Source organism: Chrysemys picta, chromosome 7 (genome assembly GCF_011386835.1).
Source record: "Chrysemys picta bellii isolate R12L10 chromosome 7, ASM1138683v2, whole genome shotgun sequence".
Taxonomy (NCBI): Eukaryota; Metazoa; Chordata; order Testudines; family Emydidae; genus Chrysemys; species Chrysemys picta.
In genome coordinates, this window is record NC_088797.1 from 19,429,438 (window position 1) to 19,456,479 (window position 27,042).

General features: G+C 42.3%; 1 protein-coding gene across 1 annotated transcript in view; it reads right to left on the bottom strand.

Moving 5' to 3' along the window:
- The window catches only part of C7H3orf20 (chromosome 7 C3orf20 homolog), a 57,506-nt gene that overhangs the window by 22,575 nt on the left and 7,889 nt on the right, over positions 1-27,042 (bottom strand). Inside the window, exons 5-12 of the mRNA XM_065552762.1 lie at positions 26,034-26,222; positions 22,112-22,264; positions 19,046-19,166; positions 17,736-17,867; positions 9,546-9,669; positions 8,049-8,307; positions 6,600-6,912; positions 4,251-4,367 (exon numbers count right to left, since the gene is read on the bottom strand). Of these exons, the coding sequence (XP_065408834.1) occupies positions 4,251-4,367; positions 6,600-6,912; positions 8,049-8,307; positions 9,546-9,669; positions 17,736-17,867; positions 19,046-19,166; positions 22,112-22,264; positions 26,034-26,222 (1,408 nt within the window). The remainder of the gene's footprint in view (positions 1-4,250; positions 4,368-6,599; positions 6,913-8,048; positions 8,308-9,545; positions 9,670-17,735; positions 17,868-19,045; positions 19,167-22,111; positions 22,265-26,033; positions 26,223-27,042) is intronic.

Here is a 27,042-nt window from a genome sequence, read left to right on the forward strand (position 1 = left end):
CCACCTGCAGGCAAAGCAACAGTTCAGTAAAATGACTGCAGCTATTAGATTTTTAAAAGTCCCTTCCTGTGGAGACATCATGATCTGAGGAGGGTTTGTCAGGTCTTTTGAAGCGGCCACACTCTTATTGTCCAGGCAGGACTGCACTCCTTACAAGTGTGTTGGCTATTAACAAACAAAATTCCAGCACACCGTTTGTTCAGGAAATCTTCAGTGTAAGAATTCTTCTAAGTACGGGATAGTCACAATATGATAATGACACTATAGAATTGGTCACCTAAATTGCATGGGCCTGTTTCTACCCCCGACAGACATTTCAAGATGGCCACCTGAGCACTCCTATAGTGAACCTTCATGCAAACACACAGTCACACAGGTGTCAGCAGGTAAACCCTCTCTACCCCCAAATCTGTACTTGGGGCATTACCTGAATGCTTTTGCTGTGCACAAACAGGAAAAGAAATGGCTTGCAGGAGTGTTTGTGGGAAAGGGCTGTGCATGATGTGAAAGGGAACTTGATTTAGATGTCACCAAATTATTTACAAAAGACTCAGAGCATTGTTTGTTTGGCTCTGCTCCATCTGATATTTCTTTGCTGTGGGCCTAGGCTGGAGAATTCTTCAAGTGATTAGCAAATTATTAAGCTCAGTGCTAATTACACGGGGGGTACAAGCAATGTTTAATTTATGCAAAGGGTTGCCAGGACTGAGCCCCGGCACCTCTGGGCTTGGCTGTTCATAGCCCCGGCACCTCTGGGCTTGCTGCGTCAGTTTTGAAAGTAAAAAAAAATTACTTGAGCCTTGGCACCTAATTGCTTGAGTCCCGACACCTCTTTCGTTACCCATTAAGCACTGGGTACAAGGGTCAGGAGGCCTACCCTCAAGGAGAACGAAGGAGATGTCAGGCAGTATCTGCATCTCAGGACCAAACTCATTTCTGCTTTTAATAACGCAGCAGAAAGATAGAAACTGCAAAGGTCACAAAAGACAATTGCGTGGTTCCCATCACACTAGTACCTATTAGAGCACATGTCCACAAGCAGCCCCGTGCAAGAGGTTTGGTAAGGTGAAGCACCATTATCGGTCCATAAGAGTCAGTCTCTCTGTGACTGTCATGGAAGAGGAAGGGGAATCAGGAAGGGTCATTTAGAGTGGAATGGCCAACGTCAACTTCATCTGTTCAAATATTCCTAGATAAAGAACTCCTCCCCGCTTTCTACTCCAGCTCAGTTATTCAGCACAGCACATGATACCCACTAATGCAGTTGCTGTCAAGAGGCATTTACACATTTTCAAATGGTGGCATTTGTCCAGGAAGAAAACCAGCCACGCAGACCAATTGATCTTTCCTAGACACTCCTCTCCCCTTTCCTGCCACCACCCACACAGGGCTTTTTAAATCCTCCCAAGGGATTTGGTGCATTTCATGGGGTCAGACATGGGCATGTGTGGGATCTGTTTACTGCTGTCAGCAAAGATAAAAGAAATTGTGGGGCAGGGACAAGGGTGTGGGAGCTGGACTTAGTGGCATGATGAGAATTGGTGCAATGTGTCACATGGAAGGGAGATTAAACAGGCATAGCACGAGCTATTGAACATCTGCCTACTAAAGCACAATTGGAATAACTGGCATTTATTCAGCAGCTATCATTCCGGGCTATCGAAGCTCTTTACACAATGGCAAAATAATATTATTGTGTCCATTTTACAGATGGAGAAACTGAGGCACAGAGAAGTTAAGTGACTTGCCCAAAGACATACAGTGAGACGGTAGCAAAGCTGCAATGAGAATCCAGGTTGCCTGATTTTCATGCTGTTTTCTTGGCTCGGCTCAGTTTTTCTATATTTCTGTCTCCCCTAACCATCCCTAGTTTTCTTTTCAAAACTGTAATCCTCCCCCGTCCCTTGTGCTTTAAAGTTTCTCATGTCAGACAATGATCAAAACCTTATTTTAATAACTACACTTAAACAATTCTGTCATTAAAATTTCATCCCTTCATCTAGGTCCTTACTTTGGAAAAACTTTAGCAGTAAACTCTTGGTTACACAAATCAAAGTCCTTTCAAGCAAAACCATTTTATGAAGTTCAAATGCTTCTGCAATGACCTCTGTTTTGACCATAAAATCTTATTTGCCTGTACATCCAGACTGTATGTTAACAATAAGCTTAACTGTGTTGAGGAGGTCAGCCAATGGATTCTGGTTGCTAAAGGGAATGAATAATAGCCTTATAACCATTCTAATCCCTGGTCTTGTCTGTCCAATGAAACAAGAGTGTTACACTTCCACAGTCAGCGATTTACAAGACTGTAAAAGAGCCATTCTAGGACACAGTAGGGCATTCATTAAAAGGCTCTCTTATACAGTCTTATCTGACTTGGCGCCTCTTTCAGTGAACCCAAATAAAAACCTGTGCGAGCCAGGACTCCCAAGAAGGGAACTGTACTTCCATGTAAATGGCCCTTCCCAAAGCAGTGGAATGTCGAGCCGTTCAATGTCACAGTGTTTCTTCTGTACAAAACATGGGCCTTTGGCAAGTGAGTTCTAGTCCCAGCTCTGTCGTTGACTCAGTGTGCAATACGGGCAAAGCCCTTAATTTCTTCCTGCCTCTGTTTCCCAAGCTGCTAAATGGAGATGGTGCTTATTTCACAGGGCAGCTTGAGAGACTGGATTCATTGTAAATTGTGTGATCTTTGGATAGATGGTGCCATGTAACAGCAGAGACTGGGTGAGGCCAGGGTTTTGGCTGGATATTAGAGAGGGCTGGTGAAATTATTCACAGTCATCAGATGATTAGGAATAGCCAACATACTAACACTGACTGGCACATTTTTGGAGTAGAACAGCTGAAGAGTCTATACTAACAGAAATTCATTGAGTGCTTAAATATTGAAAGCAAAATCCTGAAGCCCTTATTTGGTTAAAACTCTCATTGACATGAACAAGAGATTTGACCCACAGGGATTATCTAGAATATCTGATGAATACTTATTTATTCGGTGAGGTAGCAGTTACTGGTAGTGTTGAGATGGCCATGTCTATTATTTGTAGGGCGTTTTAATCGTAAGTGAGTGCTCTTTGGGGTTACTTATTTCTCTTTTAGCATGTGCTTAAATGTTAGGCCAGATGAGGGCTATAAAGGCACAAAATTACCCTGCAACAAAATTACCCTTGACCCTGCAACACTGGATGGGAGTTTTGCTGTTGGCTTCAGTGGGAGAAGAATCAGAGTGAGTATTTCACAATAAAATCCATTACTTAGATGAGACAGGACCACTTGTGGTCATTAAAAGCCCTTTAAGAACTTTTCATAATATAAGGATGCCAACCCCAGTGTCCTAGCCAAATTCCAGTGTGGGTGACATTCTGCCGCCCTAAATTGCTACTGCAGTTTCATCCAAATATGTTATTCTTCAGTTCCTATCCTAAAGTGTTCGGTGGTCTTGCTGGGCTGTGTAGTCTTGTTCTGGTGCAAACCACCACAGAAGTGGCTTCATTTCAGGGAGGGGTAAAGGGGGTCCTGACATAGATTGTACGTCACTGTAGGTTTGTGCTCAGACAGCCTAGGACAAAAGGTGCTGGATGAAGCTGAATAGCTATTGTATTGGTAAAAACAAAATAAGGAAGACTCCTACAGCCGAACAGGAATGTAACTGGTGACCAAACAGAAAAATGCCTTCTGTTCTTCAATTGTAGACACTCTCCTGTCACACATTCACCTCCTGATTTGGTAATGCATATGGATAATGAAAGAAGACAAGATGTGCACTGGAGGAACATATACAGAATGGCCTTGGGTTCCTCTTAGAGGCATTGGATTCAGCCTTCTTGAAATTTTGGGGGAAATTCATGGTGTTGGCCCATCTTTATAAGATGGATTTGGACTGTGTGACATTAAATCAGAATCCACCCAAATGTGGGGAAGTTTGGATCAGGATCCATATCGAAATATTGCAGCTTTGGCCCATCTCAACTTTTTGTAAAGGAACTTCCCTCCTGCCTAAACCACCATCCTTCCTAGGGTTAATGTGATTCATAGCCAACAAACAGATGTTTTAATGAGTCAGTGACTCTCTCTCCTTCAGCTCATGCTGGTACTCAGCCTCATTTACAATGGAGCTGGCTGGCAGGCAGCACTATGTATAATGTAGTCACCCATGAGTACCATACATCATAGAGACATAGTGTTCTGACTGAGTCACTGAGTCAAAGGTTCAGGGTCCTTCCAAACAGCAAAACTTCCAGACTTACCAGCACCATTCCCGGAGTGACAGCATGCTTCCGCACAAGCAGAGGTGGCAGGGGGGGCTTTCGTCTCATGACAGTGTCCATGTCATACCTCAGCAAGCGGTAAGGGTCACACCTGCACTAGAGATGGACAAACACATTCATTCTTTCCAGGTGACAGATGCACTAATGGAAGGGGCTAATACTACTGTGATGAGCACGGTATAAAAACTTGAATAGAATAAAATAGGTCTTTGGGAACTCTAGTGCGGGTCTCAGCTAAAAAATAAAGCTCTAGTGTTTGTTATTGTCATTTAAAAATGGACAGTGTTAGAATCACTGAAATTGACGATGGAGAAGAATGTAAGTGATTTTTGTCAGCCCCTCTCAATCCCACCGATGAAAAGGTATTGCTCCCTACTAGTATTTGTGAGGGACATAGCCAGTCTAGTTTTAGATGATACAAGTGACATAACACTAGTTAACAGGGGTCACCAAAATATTTTATCTGTGAAGGTTTCGATAGAAATGAGTTGCCGAACAGCATTTGTTGCAGCAGAAGAGGTTGACATCTGTCTATTTTAGCAAAAACAACGAGGAATCCTTGTGGCACCTTAGAGACTAACAAATTTATTTGGGCATAAGCTTTCGTGGGCTAAAACCCACGTCATCAGATGCATGGAGTGGAAAATACAGTAGAGAGGTATAAATACACAGCATATGAAAAGATGGGAGTTGCCTCTACTGTATTTTCCACTCCATGCATCTGATGAAGTGGGCTTTAGCCCACAAAAGCTTATGCCCAAATAAATTTGTTAGTCTCTAAGGTGCCACAAGGACTCCTTGTTGTTTTTGCTGATACAGACTAACACGGCTACCCCTCTGAAACCTGTCTATTTTAGGGTTTTCTACTGCTGCACATCACCATAGTATTTGAGTGCCTTCCATATAAAATCAATAGCAACAATCAGAGGCCCGACTGGACTTCCTGGAGTCTCTGGCACGTCTCCCTTTTCAAGGTAGGGGGAGGGGTTGGGGTTTTGATTTTTTGTGGGGGGAGTCAGGGTTTAGGAGTACAGTCTTATGAAATTACAGTCTAATTATCTGCCACATTTGGGGCCAGATGCAAGGTTATTTTGGATCAGGCCCTTGAAGCACTGCAGCAAAAGATATGTCATTTAGATAGCCTTAGCGGTACACAAAATGCTCTTTGATTGTATCATTTATTTCTTCTCACTGAGTGTGACACTTTGCCAGATAAGCTAAAGAATGTTGGGAGGTTCAGACTTGACACAGTCATGTATATACAGGACTGTAGCCTCTCATGTCACCATGTCTGGAATTCAGGCCAGCATTTAATGACTCCCGTTAAATCGTAGGACTGTGTGTAAAAATGGTTGGAAATACAATTCTCGAATCCTTACATATATGCTGGCTCTGAGATCTGACACTGCTATACCATTTCACTGTCACTGTCGAATGAAAACTTGCTTGGTTTTATTATTAATCCAGTCTGGAATGACATTCACCATAAAGTGCTAGCTCAGTAATTAATCTGATACTCTCATTTGAGTAGAACCTATCTTCTGAATATGTAGAATATGGATGTAGCAACATCCTCAATATTTGAACTGGACGAAGACAGATATACAGTTTGAGTTTCTCTCTTTAAGGGCTGATGCAGCTGGTTCTGAGACATCAGGAGTGACTCCTACTGAAATTAAGATAATTGCACTTGCAATTGTTTCTACTAGAACAGCAGCACATCCTGGTGGCTAGTGTGCAAAATGTGGCTGCAGCCATTGTGAAGCTTTATCTTTTAATAGTAGCAATCAGAATGACATCTTGTGTAGGTTAGACATCTCTTCCGCCTGGTCTCTGCATGTTATCACACCAGTGACATTCTGCAGCTCAGTGGTAAGCAAAAAGCCGCATATTTATCATTTCAAGTAGTTTAGGGACAAATTTTATAACTTAACAGTGACTTAATGAACACGGAGTCTGAACTCCCCCACTCATTGCTAGTAATGGTTCCCCCACAACCCAAGTCAAAGCTGGAGCACATTAGTGGACAGCATGAGAAAACTTGAACTGCTGCGTGTTGTAGTTGCTCCACGAAGAGTTCTTCCAGCTCAGATTCATAGAGTCCAAGGCCAGAAGGGGCCACTGTGACCATCCCGTCTGACCTCCTGCATAACACAGGCCATAGATCTTCCCCAAAATAATCCCCAAGACTGTCAGTCTAATACCATTCACTAGTGTCACTCACTCTGCATTTTATGTTTCTTGAAAAGCACTAGGCAGTCCCCCTTTGCTGTGGGTCACCTACATGCATTTCCTGTCCTCCAACCCTTAACCCCGACCACAATTTACCTGAATGCAAGGGGATGGGCGGCCATGCTGTTTTTCCATGTACAGGCTTTGTAACATCCACTCCAAGAAGGGAGAATAGGAAGCGTTTTGGGATGACACGACAAAGATCACCAGGATCTGATCGGACTTTCTGGGGGCTGAAATAAACTTGTCAAACTCCAAGTCGGTAACAAATGGAATTTTCACGACACACTTGCAACCCAGACCAGCGTCCTGTTTTGATAGCAGCCTCCGGAGCACAATTGGGCAGTCAGCAATTGACGATGCCCTGGTCCTGGCAGGGCGTGCACCTGCAGCAGAAACGGTTTTAACTCTGCAAGGCATATGAAGTTCAGTTTAGATACATACATACCAGAAGGACATAATATACAGTAGATATTTATGTTATCTACTGTCATCCAAGAAAGTAGTTAAATACAAGTCACTTTGTTACCATGATTTCAGGCAGAGGCTCCAGTATGTCTAAGACATGGAAATCTGACCCTTTAAAAAGTTGAGTGGGCTCGCATGTAAAATAGAGAGAGGCTTTAAAAAAAACACACACCAAAAATACATTCAATTGAACCTCCAAAATTTTGCAGAAGGCTTTGAACCTGCATCCAGAGCCTGATTTTGCATCTTGGGGCATCTCAACTTAAAAAGCATCATATTCCCTAACATCAAAGGAATGTGGCTCTTTGAGAGGCAGAAGATGCAAAACTTCTCTCCCACTAACACTTGTGTTCATTCAGGAATGTGTGGCAGAGGGGAAGAATCCTCTAACAGATGCAGACAAACCCTTGGAAACTAATACTAGGGCATCAGGTCAGATGGAGCTGGTTCACTGTGGTTCACTGAGGCTTGATCCTACATGCTTTGAAGTCAGTGGTGAAGCTCCCATTGGTTCTACTGATGCAGGATCAGGGCCTATACCGCACTCTTTTGATGTCCCTTTACCAGTTCTTGTAGAACCAAAGCTTTATCTTACAGGAACATTCAATTTCTAGGGCTTGTGGTGGTGAAGATATTCTGACTCGGCAAACAAACTGGGCAACTGTTGTTAAATGCTTTCTGTAGGATGTGATCCTAAAACTCGCTTCGGTCTTCCTGTGTATAGAGATTTATGGGGATTTCATCTACCCACTGACATAAATGTACTATGCACTTAGGAATTCTAGCGGGAACTGCAGCAGGAATAGTGGAGCAGGTTGAAAAAGAAGGCAAGATGTAAAGGGCTAGTTCCTCAGCTAGTGTATGTCAGCAGAGTTCCATTGAACCCATGAGAGCTATGCTGATGAACACCAACTAAGGATCTGTCTCAAAGAATCCAGTTTAATCTGCCAGTTGCCTGCTTACCTCATTTGCCACACAACCATTTCCTCTATGATCAAAATAAACTGTGAACCCAAAATTTCAGTGACACTGTGTCCTCTACCCAATCAGGAAGAGTGCGTGCATCTCCAAGCAAACCTTGGTGCAGGCTTTGGTTGGGTCACGGTATCCACGTGACTGGAAGGTTTCCTTTGATCCACGGGTCTGCGAGAAGGTTTGGGAGGAATCCTTTGGGCAATTGGTCTGCTAGGAGGTTTTTGAGGCCTTTTCGTTTCTGAAGCTATTAGAGCACGTTCTTCTTTCACTCTTTTAGCCCAGGCCTGAGATGACGGTTCCTTCTTTTTAAATTTGACATACCTTGCTCCTTCTAGGATTGGATATTCTATAGGAATCATACCTGACAAATAAAAAACAACAGTTAAGGATGTGCTTGTTAGAGAATTTTCTTTAGCTCAAGTTGAAGGGGATGGTTTGGGCCTTTGGTTTGAAAGGCCCGTTTTACCCCTGCAGAAATCCATACAACTACAGTGACCTCTGAAATCTAAACAGCCCTCTTTCTGACAGGTTGTGCATGATTGGCCTTGCCCTGGCTGCACATATTGGATGTTCTTAATTCACTTTTTAAAATTAGTTCATGTTGTTCACTCAGCCTTGAGTTCCATGATAGTTTGATGAAGCAAAAATGGGATATGTTCACTTGGGACCGGAAGAGAACGTGAACAAGGTTCCCAAAGGTGAATGGGACACTGAGTGACTCGTTGATTCATGTACCTTCCCAAGTGTATGTAGGTATTCTGGAGTTACTCAGTTCACCTCTAACTTGTATGGCTTTATTCAAATTTTCTATTAGGTCTTCTAGTTCACTCCCTTGAAGTCTGCTGTTCAACATATCCATTAATATTTCAGTAGTAAATGACTTCAAATATTTTAATCAAAGTAACTTCAGCTATAGTGCTGGTTGAAATTTTCTGGATGAAAAAAATAATTCCTTGAAAAATTCAGTGTCAATCGAATATATTCACGAATTCAGGTCAAATCTAGATAATAGTTTTGGCTCCAAAAAATAAAAGTTGTTCAAAAAAATCAAAACATTTTGATATGTTACATTTTGAAAATGTTACTTTTAGTTTTGAAACAATATTTGGTTAGAAATTTAACAGATTATAAAAGGATAAAAACACACAAAAACAAAACCAAAGAACTCGGGGGGGGGGGGAGGGGGGAATCATTTCAGGTCAAACAAAACATTTCATTTGACCCAAAACAAGATTTTTTCAGGTTTTTTGTTTCAGTAAAACCCCCCCAAAACATTTCCATTTGGGGTCAATCCAAGATGATTTTTCCCCCCTGATTTGTTTGGTTCAGCCACTGAACCAGAAATCAATTATTTGCTCCACTCTATTCAGCATCCACATCATTCTTTCCCTTCAACGCATTCCTTTGAGCCCATTTCTTCCAGAAAGCCTTTCCACAATTCTTTCTCCCAGCCTCTCCAGTATTTTGACCTTACATCATCATCCTTGCATTAATATGTGCCAGAGCTAAACTGTAAGTCCCTTGGTGGAGACACCAGAACTTATTATACATACGTACAGGACTAATCACTTTGTTGGCATGCAGCACAAAATACTATACCTGAAGCTATCAAAATGGCATTTATAAATTGTTTCACTGTCTTCTGAAATCGCTTCTTAATCTCTTCCAAGGCTCTCTCCAGTTGTTGCTCCTTCTCCTCACTGTCACTTGCTTTTGCAAGTATCTTTAAAGAGTGAAAGGAGAAACCCAACCATTGTTAGTTAAGATTAGAATCAGGTTTCCAGCACTGCAAACTTTGAATGACATCATGACTGAGGGGAGGCTGGTGCACTCCTGTTAGAACCTGTTCAGTTGATAACAGTTTTACTTCCTAGCCATGACCCAAGGTCCTGTGTTCAAGTCTCACAGAAAGAGTGGATCTTTTACCCACTTAACTGGTAGCCCATCCCAGGATGAGGAAGACTGGGTGATGATTTCATTTTCCCTCATCTTCTCTTTTAATCCCTGTCCTCTGCTGATAATAGTTCATTATTAGGTAGCAGGAAGATATCGGAGATAAATCACCTAATCACATCCCTCCTGTGTTATTCCTCTTTCCTTTCCTATCCAATGGAAATGTGACATCAAAAATAAGTTAGCCAAATAATCAATCTCCCTCTTTTCTCCAATGCCTTTGCATCTTGAAACCCTATGGATGGAAATGCCTTCAAATTCTTGCAGCTCTTTAAAATGTATAAACTAAATTTTTGACTCAGTTTTATTTTAGGGCCACAAACAGCTAGAGAAAAATGCAGTTCGAAAGGCCACTCTCTCCTGCAGATTGGTTGAGAATGGTAGAAGGACCTTTCTGCACACAAATGCAGACAGATAACTGATTACCATTAAACAACGGTGGTTCTCAAACTACGGTCCCAGAATCAAAAATAGTCCACAAAAGGAAACTTTCTGTGATGCAAGTGTTGGGAAAGTGGATGGAGAGGTAGACCCATAAGAAGGTCTCTCTCTATGGAGTGATCCAGAGGATTAAAAAAAAAAAAAAAAAGAACCACAGCCACACATGACACCATTGCAAACCAAAGGTGAAGGAAATTGCATGGTCATAGATGCCATCTTCCATATGAGACAGTCAGCGTAGAGTTTTTCTGACTATCCACAATAAATAAAAGATCTCTTGGTACTATGTGAAAAATAGAAGGGAGTAACTGGTATCACAGCCAAAATTCCCTCTCTCACTAAAGCAGATTCTGATGTCCAGTATTACATTTATACGGCACTTTTTAACCTAAGGCATTCCAGAGCTCTTTAGAACCTAGATATACAGGAAATGCAGCTATATCTACTATGAAACACTTTAGTTGTTTAACAACAGTCCGCAATATCACATGACACGTTAGGTCAGGAAGCACAGAAGAATAACATCTCCAATTGAAACTGCAGGGGGAGTTTAGGAAGGCAAATCAGAATATGGCTGTCACCACGGCTAACAAAACCTGCTGATTTTACTTCTCATCTGAAAGACGATGACCTCAAACTCAAAAAAGAGTCATACAGAAAGTGGAAATCAGGTTAAATTACAAAGGATGAATATAAACTACAAGCCTGTAGGAACAAAATTAGAAAGGCCAAGGAAAAAACAAAACAAGATTAAACAACTAGCTGGGGATGTAAAGGATAACAAGAAAACATTTCACAAATACATGAGAAGCAAGAGGAAGACCAAAGACAGGGTACATCCATTCCTCAGTGAGGAGGGAAAAATAAATAACAGAAAACACTGCAGTGGCTATAGTGTTAAATGACCTTTTTGTTTTAGTTTTCACCAAAAAGTTAGCAGTGACTGAACAACTGACATAGCAATCAGCGTAAAAGGGATAGGATCTGAGGCTAAAATAGGAAAAGAACAAGTTTAAGATTCTTACACAGGTTAGAGCAGGGGTCGGCAACGTTCGGCACGCGGCTCGCCAGGGTAAGCACCCTGGTGGGCCAGGCCAGTTCTATTTACCCGCTGACGCGGCAGGTTCGGCCTATCGCGGCCCCCACTGGCCGCGGTTCACCGTCCTGGGCCAATGGGGGCGGCGAGAAATGGCGCGGGCAAGTGATGTGCTGGCCGTGGCTTCTCGCCACCCCCATTGGCCCGGGACAGCGAACTGCGGCCAGTGGGGGCCGCGATCGGCCAAACCTGCCGCGTCAGCAGGTAAATAAAACTGGCCCGGCCCGCCAGGGTGCTTACCCTGGCGAGCCGCGTGCCGAACGTTGCCGACCCCTGGGTTAGAGTTCTTCAAGTTGACAGGGCCTGATGAAATGCATCCTAGGATTCTTAAGGAACTGGCTGCAGATATCTCTGAACCACTAGTGATTATCTTTGAAAACCCATGGAGGACGGGAGAGCAGACTGGAAAAGGGCAAATATAGTAATTCTCTATAAAAAGGGGAATAAGGACAACATATTATTGACCAGTCACTTTAACTTCAGCACCTGGAAAGATAATGGAGCAAATAAACAATCAATTTGTAAGCACCTACAAGAAAATAAAGTGATAAGTAACAGTCGTCAAGAGCAAATCGTGTCAATCAACCTAATATCCTTCTTTGACAAGGTAACAAGCCTGTAGGAAGCAGTAGATGTGATATATCCAACTTTAGTAACGCTTTTGATATTGTCTTTCGTGACCGTCTCATTAATAAACTAGAGAAACATAGCCTAGATGAACCTAATATAAAGTGGGTGCACAACTGGTTGAGAAAGAGTACTCAGAGCATAGTTATCGATGGTTCATAATCAAATGGAAGGACATATCGAATGGGGTCCTACGGGGATCGAGTTCTATTCAATATCTTCATACATGATTTGGATAATGGCATAGACAGTACAATTCTAAAGTTTGCAGACAATACCAAGCTGGGAGGGGTTGCAAGCACTTTGGAGGACAGGATTAGAATTCAAAATGACTTGACAAACTGGATAAATAGTCTGAAATAAATAGGATGAAATTTGATAAGGACAAAGGAGGGAATAATCAGTTGCTCAAATACAAAATGGGAAATGACTGCCTAGGAAGGAGTACTGCAAAAAAGGATCTGGGGGTTACAGTTGATCACAAACTAAATACAGTCAACAGTGCAATTCTGTTGCAAAAAAAGCAAACCTCATACTGGGATGTATAAGCAGGAATGTTGTAAGCAAGACATGAGAAGTAATTCTTCCACTCTACTCAGCACTGGTAAGGCTCAACTGTAGTATTGTGTCCAGTTCTGGGCACCACACTTTGGGAAAGATGTGGACAAATTGGAGAAAGTCTGGAGAGCAACAAAAATGACTGAAGGTCTAGAAAACATCACCTATGAGGGAAGATTGAATAAACTGGGTTTGTTTAGTCAGGAGAAGAGAAGACTGAGGGGGGACCGTCTTCAAATACTTAAAGGGTTATTATAAAAAGGAGGGTGATCAATTGTTTTCCTTAACTACTAAGGACAGGACAAAAAGTAAGGGGCTTAAATTGCAGCAAGGGAGGGTAGACATTAGGAAAAACTTCCTAGCTGTCAGGGTAGTTAAGCACTGGAACAAATTGTCTAGGGAGGTTGTAGAATCTACGTCACTGGAGGTTTTTAAGAACAGGTTAGACAAACACCTGTCCAGGATGGTCTAGATAATACTTAGACCTGCCTCAGTGAAGGAGGCTGGACGAGATGACCTATTGAGGTCCCTTCCAGTCCTACATTTCTATGATTCTGTGAAATGAAAAGGACAAATCCAGCGTCCAGGTTTCAGTGTTGAGCAAATGATGTTCTGAGGCTGTGAAGGCTCCTCCTAGCTACTGTTGTTCTCTATCTCAGAGGTGAGGAGGCCCTGGTTAATCACTTCACACCTGACTGTATCTCGTACTCATGGCTTTGAGGAAGGAGCCTTGAAAGGCTGGGGATTTCTGTAGGCTTCCTGTCTGAGCTTCTCCTGGCTTCTACTACTACAGGGAAACTGGAGTCTACAGGTGTTACAGGTGCGTCCTCTGGGTACACAGTAAGAGGGATGAGCTGTACCTGATGCTCGGTGCTTTGGGGAAGGAGCCCTTAGCATCTAGGGTTTCCATAATTCACCCATATGAACACTCTCTGGTTGTTTCCATGTGAAAGATGGAAGGGGTGGTCTCTGGGTCTAGTGGGAAGGGAGCTCGGTTTATTGTTGGATTTTATTAATTAATATATATTAGTTAAGACACATAATGATGTGTGTCTGAGATTGTTACTTATTACTGTTTTGCATAAAATAGTTTATTTAGAACACTAAACCAAAAACTCTAAAATAATAATCATAATAAAAAAATAGAGGCACTAAACATACAGCATAAATTTGTATATACTTTCTTTCCTACCAAGTATCAAGCACTACAGTGAGAGGTGAAATAGAAAAATTTGACAGAGTTGGATAGAGACAAAAGGAAAGTGATGTACAAAACTGAAAGAGTGATTTTGTTTTAAACAGAAATTTAAATGGGATAAAAGATGGAAGTAAATATTCCTACAGGCAGATTATTGTATTTATTTGTAGTGAGAGATGTCTTGAAGGATGTAATTATAGAAAGGGAAAGTTGAGTGGAAATGTGTCCATTTTAAACAAAGTTAAATGACGTTTTAAGGTGAGCTTTAGAGAGGATTTAACTCACACAGAGGGCATTGAAGTTACTGTATAGTGCTGTACAAAGTGAGAATGACCACTAACTATGAAGAGTTTGTGGTATATAAAAGAAGAGACCAAGTCCACAGAGACTCAAATAAGTGGAAGGACTAGTTTTGAGAGAGAGCTGGACAAATGTACGAGTGGGACTGTATGACAGTGTCGCTTGTGATGGTGGAGAGCAGGGCTTGGCAGCCCTGAGGGTCCCTTCTGGTTCATGTGGGATGTTCCTAAAATTTCCTGCTTCAAGGCTTCAGCCAGTCACCTGCAGAGATCAGGAAGGGATCTTGCCCTCCTGCCCCCCCAGTGTATTCTGGGGTTTTTGTCTCCTTCCTCCAAAGCATCAGAGATGGTTACAGCTGGAGATGAAACCGTGGACAGGGTGGGCCAGTGCTCTGAGGTGGCACCGTGCATTCTCTCTCTCTCATGCTTCCCTGGCTTGTTCTTGCTCACATTCTAAGGGTCTAATGATTGCCATATATGCATTTGGGAAGGGATTTCCCCCCAGGTCAGATTGGCAGTGACATTGGGGGTTTTTTCCTTCCCCTGCAGTGTGTGGATGTTGCTTGCTTGCCAGGATCCTTTGGGTACATCTCACGTAAACAATTTGCTGCTATTGAGGGGCCTCAGGCATTGGTGCACCTGTCCCTCCTGTTCTCTGTCTGTGACACATAATAGTCCAGTCTGCTGTGGGCTGTAATACTTTGGTCTAATTTCAGTTGTTGGGTTTAGTGAGCGGGTGCTGCGTGGTGTTGGTGGCCTGTGATATACAGAAGGTCAGACTAGATGATCTGGTGGTCCCTTCTGGCCTTAAATTCTATGACCTCCTACAGCATAACAGTTCCATATTGGCTCAGCACTGACCTACGAAGAATGTTTCCTACTGAATGCAAACTCTCCTTGACAATAGTGAGAATAGATTTTTAAATATTTAATAGATATTTATATATTTCAGTGAAACTTGCATTTTCAAACATGGAGAGCAAGAACATTTTGAAAGCTATCCAGAATGTCTAGCATCTACATATATGTGATTTAAATTGGCCAGATCCCCAATTAGTGTAAAACTGAAGTCAATGGAGTGACACTAATTTATACCTGAAGATCTGGCCCATTCTCAGATACCAGAAAAATGAAGCTAGCATTCCACACCAAATCAAAAGTTCTTAAAGGACACTATAATCAGGCCCAAAATTTAGACAAGCTTCTATAAATCTATCACCACTAAAAATGCTTCCAAGATTTTACCCTCTCTTAATTCAATGGTAACATTCGTTTTCCCATCAAATAAACATTCCCCTGCAGTCCTGCCTTTTCAGCATTGAAAACCTGAAAATGAAGTTGACCATAAACAAAAATGTCACCGAGAGAGCAAAGAAAAGATTTTAAAAGTAAATGGGATTTCAAACATTATTTCAGCTTAAATTGGCTAAGAGGTTAGCAGCAAGTAAAGACATGTATTTATTTGCCACATACTGTTTGGTTTTGAAGTTGACATATTTCCGCTCTGTATGATGAATAAACCTTTATATTTTATCTGTCTTCTAAAAGTGAAAACAGTAAAAACAAAAATGCCAGCTGGGAGGATGATGAATTCTAAGTATAAAGTCTGGCCCAATTAACACCAAATGGTGGAGAAATATGTCACTCAGGCAGCCTATGAAGGCAGCCTCTGGGCTAATAAAGCATTTTAATTGAAAGATTGTCTTTCTATAAAAGTGCATCCACAATATAAATATTTAGGGAAGGACCTGTGAATGATTCTTAAGAGAGGGTTGTCTTTAAGGCAGGTTTCAATGTAGTTCCTAGGGGTTACTTTTCAAAAGTCAATGGGAGCCTTGGGAAGCAATTTAAAAACCTCCAGTCTTAAAACGGGGATGTATTGTTTATCTACTTTCCTTAAATGTAATGTTTGCTTTTGCTGATAAGTGAAAACCTGAGGTAAAAGCATCTGCAAGCAAAACAGCACTGTACTCTAATACCTGAGGCTTGGGGCAATTCACTCCAGTACAGAGGTCCTGTGCAAGGTTTATTCCTGCTGACTACCTCCTTATGTACCATAAAAAGCCCCACTCAGACAGACCCTTAACACAGGATTTCAAGTGCATAAGGCTTGGCACTAGTCCCCTTGTCCTGGGGTAAATTTCACCACTAGTGAATAGGAAGGGTGGGTGAAACATAGCCCACAGTTTAGCTACACCCCCTCAGATCAGGAAACGAGGCTGGAAATTGGAAGAAAACCGCCCTTTCATGTGAATTCTAGCATTTCTGGTTGCAAGTCAGTGGGAAATATTGCTGATTATTGTTAGTATAGAAATACCACAGTGCAATAAGTACCTTCCCTGCCTGAAGAGCTCACAGTCTAAGAATTACAAATGCAAAGGATGTCTCTGACACCCCTTCATTTAGAAATAGGTTATTTATGCCTCACTATGGGCCTGATCCTGCATTTTTTGCACACCCAAAGCCAGATCTTCAGCTCCCTCCTGCAGTCCCTCCCTCTGCTCCTTTGTACTGCTTCAGCAGCACACTGTAACCAGAAAGCCAGGGTAAGAAGAACCCATGGGTGGAACAGAACTGGTAAAAGGACTCTACACTCATCCTCTTCACAATCCCTACGTAGAGGGCAGCAAGGTCAGGGAAAGATGGTGGCCAAAGTTCTTGCACCCACCGGCCAACAGTGGGTGCAAGAACAACCCTAGGGGAGCTCTGTTGTAGTTGACCACAACTTGGTGTGGCCATGAAGCATCAGATACCAGGTCAGTCACTGGATCGGGGGGACAGAGGTAGCAGAAAGTTATCTTTGCCCCTTTCTCAGTTGCACCAGGTGCAGCACCAGTACAGTCTGACAGTTCCTGGGGCGTTTGGGGTATACAAAGAATGTAGGATCAGGACTGATACTGAATCGTTTCTGCTTCTGGTCCACTTCAAAATCAAGAAATGCAAAGTCACATGCAAAACAATAGTTCAAAATACGAACTGAACTGATCTAAAACTAGAGTAGACACCATTAAAACCTCCACATTTGCCTCTAGTCCCCTGCAATGACTATGGTCCCTTCCTATTCTTAGAAGAAGAGATAGCTCCTTAGTAATTGCACTGTATCAGAGGGGTAGCCGTGTTAGTCTGATTCTGTAAAAAGCAACAGAGGGTCCTGTGGCACCTTTAAGACTAACAGAAGTATTGGGAGCATAAGCTTTCGTGGGTAAGATATCTCTTGCATCTGAAGAAGTGAGGTTCTTACCCACGAAAGCTTATGCTCCCAATACTTCTGTTAGTCTTAAAGGTGTCACAGGACCTTCTGTTGCTTTTTAGTAATTGCACTGTGTCTCATGGTGACATGCACCTTTGAAAAGCCTGAGAGAGGGAGAGATGAACAAACACTGAGAGTTTTAATGGCTTCCATTATACAAAAGTTTTATGTTTGGTTCAAGTTTAGGATCTGTCCTTATTTTATCACTCTAGTAAATAGGCTTGACTAGGTCAGTGAAAACAGCAATATTTTAGCCATATTTTACATTATATGGCTGGTTAATTAATTTAAAACTGGTTAGCAATTAGTTGGGCACCCAACAGCCATCCTCCCGGATGTAATTCATACATACATTACTGCTGCTTACCCGTCTGTCAGCTTTGGGTGTGTGTGCACATGGAGCTCTTGACAAAGACATATTGACGGTCTCATTCAAACAGGAAAAAGAAAGAGTAATGGAATTTTGACCAAGTACCTTCAGTTTTAGCTGTTCATTTATCTGAGGAAGATAATGGACAGGGTAAATTATGCCTTAGTTTTTGCTGCCACTATTTTCCTACTACATGCTACTCCAGGAGATTTTTATCCATCTCTTCACCTGACAGCTTCCCAGGTCTGTGAAACGCCTCTAACACATTTTGCCTGGGTTTATGCCTCCTTAGAGCAAAACTGAGTTCATTTGTTAATCAAGGGCAGGTTCCTATATTGAAAACATGCAGAAATTCAAATGATTTTGATGGGAAAATCTCTCTTCTGTCAAAACTGTGACTAAAAAGAAATGCAGAGGGTTCTGTAAAATGAAGTGAAGTATGAGAAACTCCTCAAAGTTAAATTATGTGAATTTGTCACAGCCCCACAGGGTTGTGATTTCCGACATGTACGGTTGCTTCATTCAGACCAGAAGTTGAGGGTGCTCAAAACAACATCTCACAGGATTTGGGCTTTAGTCTGCAGTTTTCCAGGAGAACACCCTCAAACAGAAACAAATTAGAATCATGGGGTAATTAATTCTTGGGAGATAGCCTAGCGTCAGCTACATTTTCTTCAGTGAGCACAAACCAATGAAGCTTCTGCTTCACAAATCTTCAGTCCATTCAACCTGTCCTATCTGAGTTAACGTTAAACAATTCAGCTGAGATAAGTGATTTGGATGCCAAATTTCATAGAATATCAGGGTTGGAAGGGACCTCAGGAGGTCATCTAGTCCAACCCCTGCTCAAAGCAGGACCAATCCCCAACTTCCATTAACAGTAATCAGAATTAGGCACCCCTATCCCTTAGGAGGCTTTGAAAATTTCAGCTGAATTTATGAAGGTCTCCTCAGTCTGGTGGCACACAGCTTCTTTTCGAACTAATAATGCTGCAGATCCAGCTATAGCCGGAAACTGAAATTTCAAGTTACATCTTTCCAAGCCATATTATTGCAGGTTTGATAAACTAGAAATAATCTGCAAGTTAAGACTGGGTGCAAAAGTAGTATCAAAGGGGATAGGCAGAAATAAAACACAACGCATCTACCATCATCACATGGAACAGAAGAACTCAGACAGGATCACAGGTGTTCCTGGTGCAAAACCACACTACACAGAGAGCTATTCTATAGTCTGGGAATGTTCCTAATTTTTGACTCTGTTAGGTCTGTGAATATTGGCACTTAGCAAGAGTTCAGTTTTGTACCTGAAATTCTAAAGACTGTAAAGTCTGGGTCTTTGAAGCCCAACTCCACTTGTGAGTCAAATATCCATCTCTGTCCCTGACTGCTCCTCCTTCAAGATCCATCATCAGTGCAAGTGAACAGCTGGGCAGGACAGAAGGGGAAATACTTGTTAGACTTTGTGTTGATTGGATGGAATGATAGTAATAAACATCCAACACTCAGGGGAGAATTCTCAACAAAGATCTTTACATTCTTACAGAGAATCACATAAAACCAGTGCAACCCTGGGCTTCACTACTCAACAGCTTTGCTCTGTTCTGCTCCCCTCCCCTTTCATACACATTGCTCAGCTCTCTGATGACCTTTTCTACCTGAGTTATGGCATGCATTGTAACCATCAGTTACACCCACTGGGATTAAACTCTTACATGCACCATTAATAAGCACCATTCTGTGCAAAGACTAAGGGTCATGAGAATTAATTATCTTTCTTAAAGAAAGAATGATGGGGATGATAATCATAAACAATAAGTAATAGGTCAGGTTAAGATTCTATCATGGATATTTTTAGTAGAAGTCAGGGGCAGGTTGTGAGCACAAAATAAAACTGCATGGAAGCCCGTGACCTGTCCCTGACTTTTACTAAAAATACCCTGTGGGTACAAATAGAGCACTGCCAGGGCTTGCAGCTGCTCCTGCTCCACCACTGCTCCTGTGCCAGGGCTGACCGCTGCTGCTTCAGCCCCAGATGGGCTGACCCAACCCCAGCCACTGGTCCGCAGGCTGGGGACTGCTGCTCTGCCAGCCTCAGGACTGACCGCTGCCGCTGTTCTGGCGGTGGCTGTTCGGCGGCCCCAGGGCTGACCACTGGCCAGCTGTTCAGTGACCCCACGGCTGACTGTCGGCCAGCTATTCGGCGTGACCTCCGTGACAGAATCCCATCCTTAGTAATAGGAGACTCTTTTTATAGTGTATTCAGTTATTATTAACAAGAAGGAACCATTTGATTGGAGTTGAGACCTCTGGATTGTGTTCCTTTGTTCGCCATCAACTAGCTATGTGACCTCAGGCAAATCATTTAACTTCTCTGTGCCTTCAGTCTACTCATCTGTAAAATAGAGATGATAATGACTACTTCACAGGGTTCAGAGGCTTGCTTAAGTAATATTTGTAAAGTATGCTGGTGTCCTCAGATGGGAAAGCACTCCAGGAGTGTAGAGTCTTAGGCACAAGACAAATGGAAGCAATACAGAATTACCAAGAACCCAGGCTTGCAAACACTTGAGCACATGAGTAAATTTATGCATGAGCTGCCACTAGGATTGTTGCGCATGTGCATAAGGTTATTTGGATGCTTAAGTGTTTGCAGGATTGAGGCCTAAACTGACGAGAACCCACCAAAATAACCTACTAATTAATTAAAATGTCCTTGCACACCTCTTGAACTGATATGGCAACATTGTCTAATGAATGTTCAGAGCAGAAGATGGGGAAAGGCCTGTATGATAAATGAAGGGGGGGTAGCCCCCGTTTATGCACACCCAGCCAGCCAGTTAGCTGTAAAATCCCTCTTGGTGTCTGTTCTCTGCTTGCTTTACCTGTAAAGGGTTAACAAGCCCACAGGTAAAAGGAAAGGAGTGGGCACCTGATCAAAAGAGCCAATGGGAAGGCTAGAACTTTTAAATTTGGGAAAGAAACTTTCCCTTTGTCTGTTGTTCTCTGGGCTGCAGGGACAGAGCAGCAATGCTGTGTAAGGCTTGAACCAGGTATGAAAATTCATCTTCCAGACCTATAAGAAATTATTTGGATAGGGAATGTTTAGTTAGACACTATCAGGTTTATTTTTTATTTTGGCTTGTGGATCTCCTCTGTGCTAACCCCAGATGCTTTTGTTTGCTTGTAACCTTTAAGCTGAAGCCCCAAGAAAGCTATTTTGGGTGCTTAATTTTTGTAATTGTTTCTTTTAAGATCTAGCAAAAAGCCTAAGTGCCATATGTATTTTTTTCCTTTTTGTTTTTAATAAAATTTACCTTTTTTAAGAACAGGATTGGATTTTTGGTGTCCTAATAGGTTTGTGCATATGCTGTTTGATTAGCTGATGGCAACAGCTAATGTCCTTTGTTTTCTTTCTCAGCTTTTCCCCGGAGGGGAGGGTGTGAAAGGGCTTGAGGGTACCCGACAGGAAGGAATTCCCATGTGCTCCTTCCTGAGTTCAAAGAGGGGTTTTTTTGCATTTGGGTGGTGGCAGAGTTTACCAAGCCAAGGTCAGAGAGAAGCTGTAACCTTGGGAGTTTAATACAAACCGGAAATGGCAAGTATTAATTTTTAAAATCCTTGCAGGCCCCCACTTCCTGCACTTGGAGTGACAGAGTGGGGATTCAGCCTTGACAGCCTGCAAGGGCCTTGAAAGTAAAGACAAGCAGCATCTGTTTGATACACTAGAGAAGGGGGTCCTGATCCAAGTCTGGGGCTGCTAGGTGCTATGGTAATACAAATAAATAATCATAAAGTATTAAAAACCAAAATCCGAGAGCACTGGCAAGTCCTCAGACCATGAAATGTTACAGTTTAGAAAGACTTCTCCCCCCCAGCCCCATTGCCATCACCCCTCTGGATGCTTTAAAACCCCTGGGGTTGCCATGTGTCAGCTCTGTGCTCTGACAGGATTGCACCTGTAAAAGAAAGTCATTGCATCCACTAGGCATTAATAGGATTTCTCCCTTTATGTCAAGCACGGGTTACAATGCTAGCTGCAAATATTTTGAGTTCTCTCACGAAATATGCTCTTCTGTTTTAGAGCTATGGTTCTTGTTTCTTTCAGTCTGTTTTAGATACATGCCATTGTATCATTTACTGCTCCGTCCACTGTTTCCAGCACCATTTATACCAGTGCAATAGGCCACCATTTCCGGTTGTAGGGGACTCAGTCAATTACTTAAATTAGATCCCCCGGCCTGATTTTCAGAGGTGTTGAATTCCCACATTTCCCAAGATTCATTCATTGAATGGGCATCAGTATTCGGCCCCCTCCCTCCCCCCCGTATACATATTATCTACACTATAGAAGGAGGTTAAAATCCACTCACCTGGCTTTGAAGGAATAACGCACACATGCCTGGTGGTCAGCTATAAAAGAGGCCAAAAGAGCTAGACTTGGAGCATTATTAAAGAGAAGGGTGATTGTTTTTCCCACACAGCACACGGGGAACTGGCAAGCAGCAATATTTCCTGTTGGGTAACTTATACATACTGTTAAGTACTGTCAACACTTATATATAAGAGACCTTCTGGGATGCTCTGTCCAACTGCATCTTGCCACATTATAAGTAGCACCAACTCCAGTTCTTGCATTTGGACCTCACAGTACCCAAGACGTTTTTGGCCTCCCAAGGCAATCATATTTGTTTTGTTCCCCTCCTCCCCTCACCACCAGACTAGCCCCATTTCCTGAAGCTCACAGTACCTAACAGTACCCTGGCAGAAGCATAAGTTCTGTACCACATAATAGCCTCTAAGTGAATACCTTTGCCCTACATCTCTGGAACCAGCTCCATTCACATGTCCACTAGAACCAGAGTTTGACAATATTCAGGGCACAGTATGAGATCTATGATTTGGGGCTATACTTTTGATCAAACTTTTGTAATATTAAGGAAAAAGGGAATTTTCTTAGCGAGCAAGGAGTTTGTTAAAATGTCTTTTGTAATTGACAGCTTTACTGATGAACAACACCAATATCTATTACTAAAATAAATGAGTGTGGTGTCTGTAGTTAGGAAACTGTAATGCCTTTTCTCATGTACTTCAAAGGACTTTGCTTATATGTAGAGACAGTAGCCATTGTGTTCTCATGGTTGAGGCAGATGAGAGCTAGATGAAGATCTCAAAACTATTTTTCGACAGAAAATTGACTACGTGAAAATTTTTGCAGAGAGTGTCTGCGTCCTTGAAAATGGTTGATTTTTCATCAGAAAACAAAACACCTGAAAATTTCCAGTCAAAAATCTACATGTTTTTGGTCCTGAACATTTTTGGGTGTTTGGGTGGTGTGTTTTCCAAAAAATGTGGGGGTTTTAGCTTTTAAAAAAAGTCAAAATTTTGAAATGACAATTTTGACCAGAATGATTTTTTTAAATGTTAATGAAAATCATGTATGTTTTAAAAAAAATCATTTTCCAACCAGTTCTGCTGCAGACTGTCACAAAGAGGGTGACATACACCATGTTCTTGCATGGAAACTTTACTTTTGTTCTTTCTTGCTGCTTTTCTGATGCTAAAATAAGTCACTCAGCCTGAAAGGTAATTGGGTGGGTCTTTGGGTGCAGAAAAACATAAGAGCAATTTCTCCATCTAGAAATAACTATCAGCTACAAAGTTACTGCCATGCTACCAATTACTCCCATTATATAGCACCTTGGCATAGTGGAAAACACCAGATCCTGGCTGTGAATACTTCCAAAGCGCCTTTCCATCCTTAGTACTGATGATATGTGCATTTTGCTAAACTATTAGAGATTAGGCTGAATCACAGGCAGCTGAATAAAGATTGTCTGACTGAGCACAGGGTGTCTCTCGCTTGAGCACCAGTTCTTTAAGGGCTTAATTCACTGACGTCTTCACAACCAACACTGCAGCAATTGATTCTATTAACCAAAGTGAGGAGCTAGAAACAGAATAAAAAAAGGAAGCATGTCGCCAAATGAGCCCTTTGTGTTTTATATACGGTATTAGAAAGCAGAGACTGGATAAAACGTGATGAATGGATTCATTTAAACTAGAGAAATGATATGAATTTTTTGACTAGGAGCTTTAAATTCTTAATTCCCAGTTCAGTCAAAAGGTCAAACTGAACATGAGCTCTTGTGAAACAACCACAAATTGAACTACAAAGGAGCTGAAAGGTAGTGGGCAGAAATTGCCTCAGAGATGGAGTGAGGGATTCAGTGGTAGTTCAGACAGTACTCTTCTCCCTCCTTGTCTCTTGACAGTCTGTGAACTCCCTGAAGGACTGGAACTGAAAGTTTAATTTATGAAAATTAAATTATGCTGGGCAAGAAGCTGCATTTCTCCCCACTATCCCCAACAATTTCAGGGTCTTTTGGGGGATGGACGGGGTTATTAATTATGAATGACAGCTGACTGCCAATGTTTCCAGCTATGCTCTGCAAAGGGGTTTTCAGTGAAAATCACCGGCCTACAATTAGCATTGGGAAAACTTGCTTGGGTAGCACAAAAATGGATCCAAAACTTGGTGTGTTCTTTGAACCTGAACTGGAATTATCTGGGGATTCAAAACACCCTGGTCACATTTCTAAACGTACTAAAGCGTATTGTTAGCACTTTCGGGCAGAGACCATCTTTTTGTTCTGAGTTTGTACAGCACCGAGCACAAAGGGGTCCTGCTCCATACCTGGGGCTCCCAGGTGCTACCACCATATGAATAATAATACTTTAAATGTCTTTGAACTGCCTGATCATAATTAGGACCAAAAGCAAAAGGGACAAAATCTAATTTAATCTATTCCATCTATCTAACCTAAATGTTTACACTACCCCAATCATCCCGGCATCTGAGCGCCACCAGTGGTTGCGCTTTCTACCAGTTTGAGAGATTCTAGTATAATAGAAATCTCTCTCTGGCCAGTAAAATCTTTCAAATGAATAGAAACATTTTAAGTGTGACCGGTGTAAATGTTACAAAAGGGGCTTTTCTTTCCAGCCCAGGAAAAAGCCCTAGAAATCACCTGCTCGCATGAGATTCACATCACAGTTTGGCAGGCCAATGATATCTGGATGCCTTAGGTGAGGTTTGGCTGAGTATCTGAGCTTCTTAGTGCCTGGTAAACCAAACGGTTGAGTCTTCTGGCATTCACCCATCCCTAGCTGTTAGCAATGGTTCATGTAAGGACCAGATGGTAGACAGGGGATGGATCACTTGCTGATTACCTGTTCTGTTCACTCCCTCTGAAGCACCTGGCTCTGGCCACTGTCAGAAGACAGGATACTGGGCTAGATGGATCATTGGTCTGACCCAGCATAGCCGTTCTTATGTTCACATGGAAAAAGCAAATTACCTTCTCCAATTCCCACTGACTTCAATCAGAGGGAGATTAGGTCCTAAACGTGGGACTTCATCCAGCAGTCAGGAGAGAACCAAACCAAATGCTATACAATGCTTTTATAGACCGTGCTTCCACCAACATGGCTTGAGCACACCTCTTATTAGAACCCATTAGGCTCTCCAATCTCTTGGATCAATGCAGTAGGCAGTGTTGGAAGGGTGGCACAATTTAGTTTCAATTGAGGGAATAGGAAAGGTTAATCTGTCATTGGTTGCTTACAGGAAATCAGATCAAAGTAGCCTGAAGGAATCCACTGAGCCTCAAAGCACCTGGAGAACTCATCTTCTCTCTCAGCTATGTTATCCTGGGTTGTTATGTAATACAAGGCTGTGTAATAGTTAGAAATGTATGTGTGTGTGTGCGCCTGACTAAATCTGATCACTTTCCAGTCTGAATTTTCTCTTAGACCCATGAAAAAGCACTGTTCTTCCATTTCAAGACACACTGGAAGGCAGTCGCCCTTAGCTTCTATTAATCTTGCCACTATAAATCCCCCCTCCTAATCCCTCACTAAAAAATATCTAAATCATGGATGAACACTATTTTCCTCTAGGATATACCAGGGGTTGATTTCTCCTTAGTATGAGCATTCAGTAACTATCTACAATATTTTGTTCCTCTTTGGACATCCATAGAGAACTAATCCAAAAGCGTCGCTCCCTCAGCAACTCGTTCTTTGTACTGTGTACTGTACATTTTGACACTTCACCAAGGAAAGGCAATGGTACTTGTGCTGCTACTATGTGATTCAGGGGGATTAGTGTCGGGAGAGCCTAGGCCAGATACTAAGTGACTAGTTCATGGCTGTGGAGTGGTACAGAAGAAGCATCTCCCTGTAAATCCTGTTATAACCCACCCTTCTCCCTTGGTTTCAAATGAAGGATACAAAATAAATGCTGTCCCATCAGGAAAGGCAAAATAGAGCTTTGGTGGTTTAGGCTTGCGTTCTGTTGGCAGTGGGACCATCTGCCCACCTTTCCTAGAGATGGACGGTGACCCGAGCACAGTGGCATAGTTTCGCACTATTAGGGGCTTTGTATGGCCCTTTGCTTTCATTGCAGCCTTCTCTTCCTCTCTAAAGTGAATAGGAATAAACGAATTGTCTGTCTCTGAAACATTCCAAATTCACGAGGCCAGGGGGCGAGGCCCTGAGCTGGCATGAACAGGTGTGGCTCTATTGATTTCATTGCTTTATACCAGCTGAGGGTCTGGCCCTCTGCATTTATTTTGAAATTACTACTGTACAAGTCAGGCTTTTTAAAAAAAAAAATTTGACACCTGTGTCAAGAAAGGGCCCTGCCCACTTTTCTTTTTAGAGAATCTTACTAGTTTCCCCCCGCCCCCCTCTCTCTCTCTGTTTGAAAGTAGTGAGTTTACTGCTTCTGAAAGATGAAAAGAAATTCATCCACAAAACAAATAACACACAATGAGATACAGTGCAAGCGGCTGCTGAGCCTCTCCACTCACTAACGTGCTTCATCCCTGCCCTGGGGGGGGGGGGGGGGACAGCTCTAGAAGTGAGAGGGACGTTCAATCACAAGGGCTCTTTCAGTCAGTTCTTGGCCTCTCTATTGGGACTACCACAAAGGGCATCCTTCAGTGCCAATTTTCTGTCATGTGGATATCTAGCCAATGGGAACCAGATGAGAGACTGGTCACCAACTAGCCATCTGATGGTAACAACTACCAGCCTGGCAATAGAGACATGAAAAGTTCATTCCTCACTAGCAATTCTCTGAACCACCCATTCCTTCTTTTTATAGCACTCTATTGTCTAGGGTTACCATTCGTCCGGATTTACCCGGACATGTCCTCCTTTTCGTGCTAAAAATAGCGTCCGGGGGGAATTTGTAAAGCACTCACAATGTCCAGGATTTCCCCCCTCCCCCGGCAGA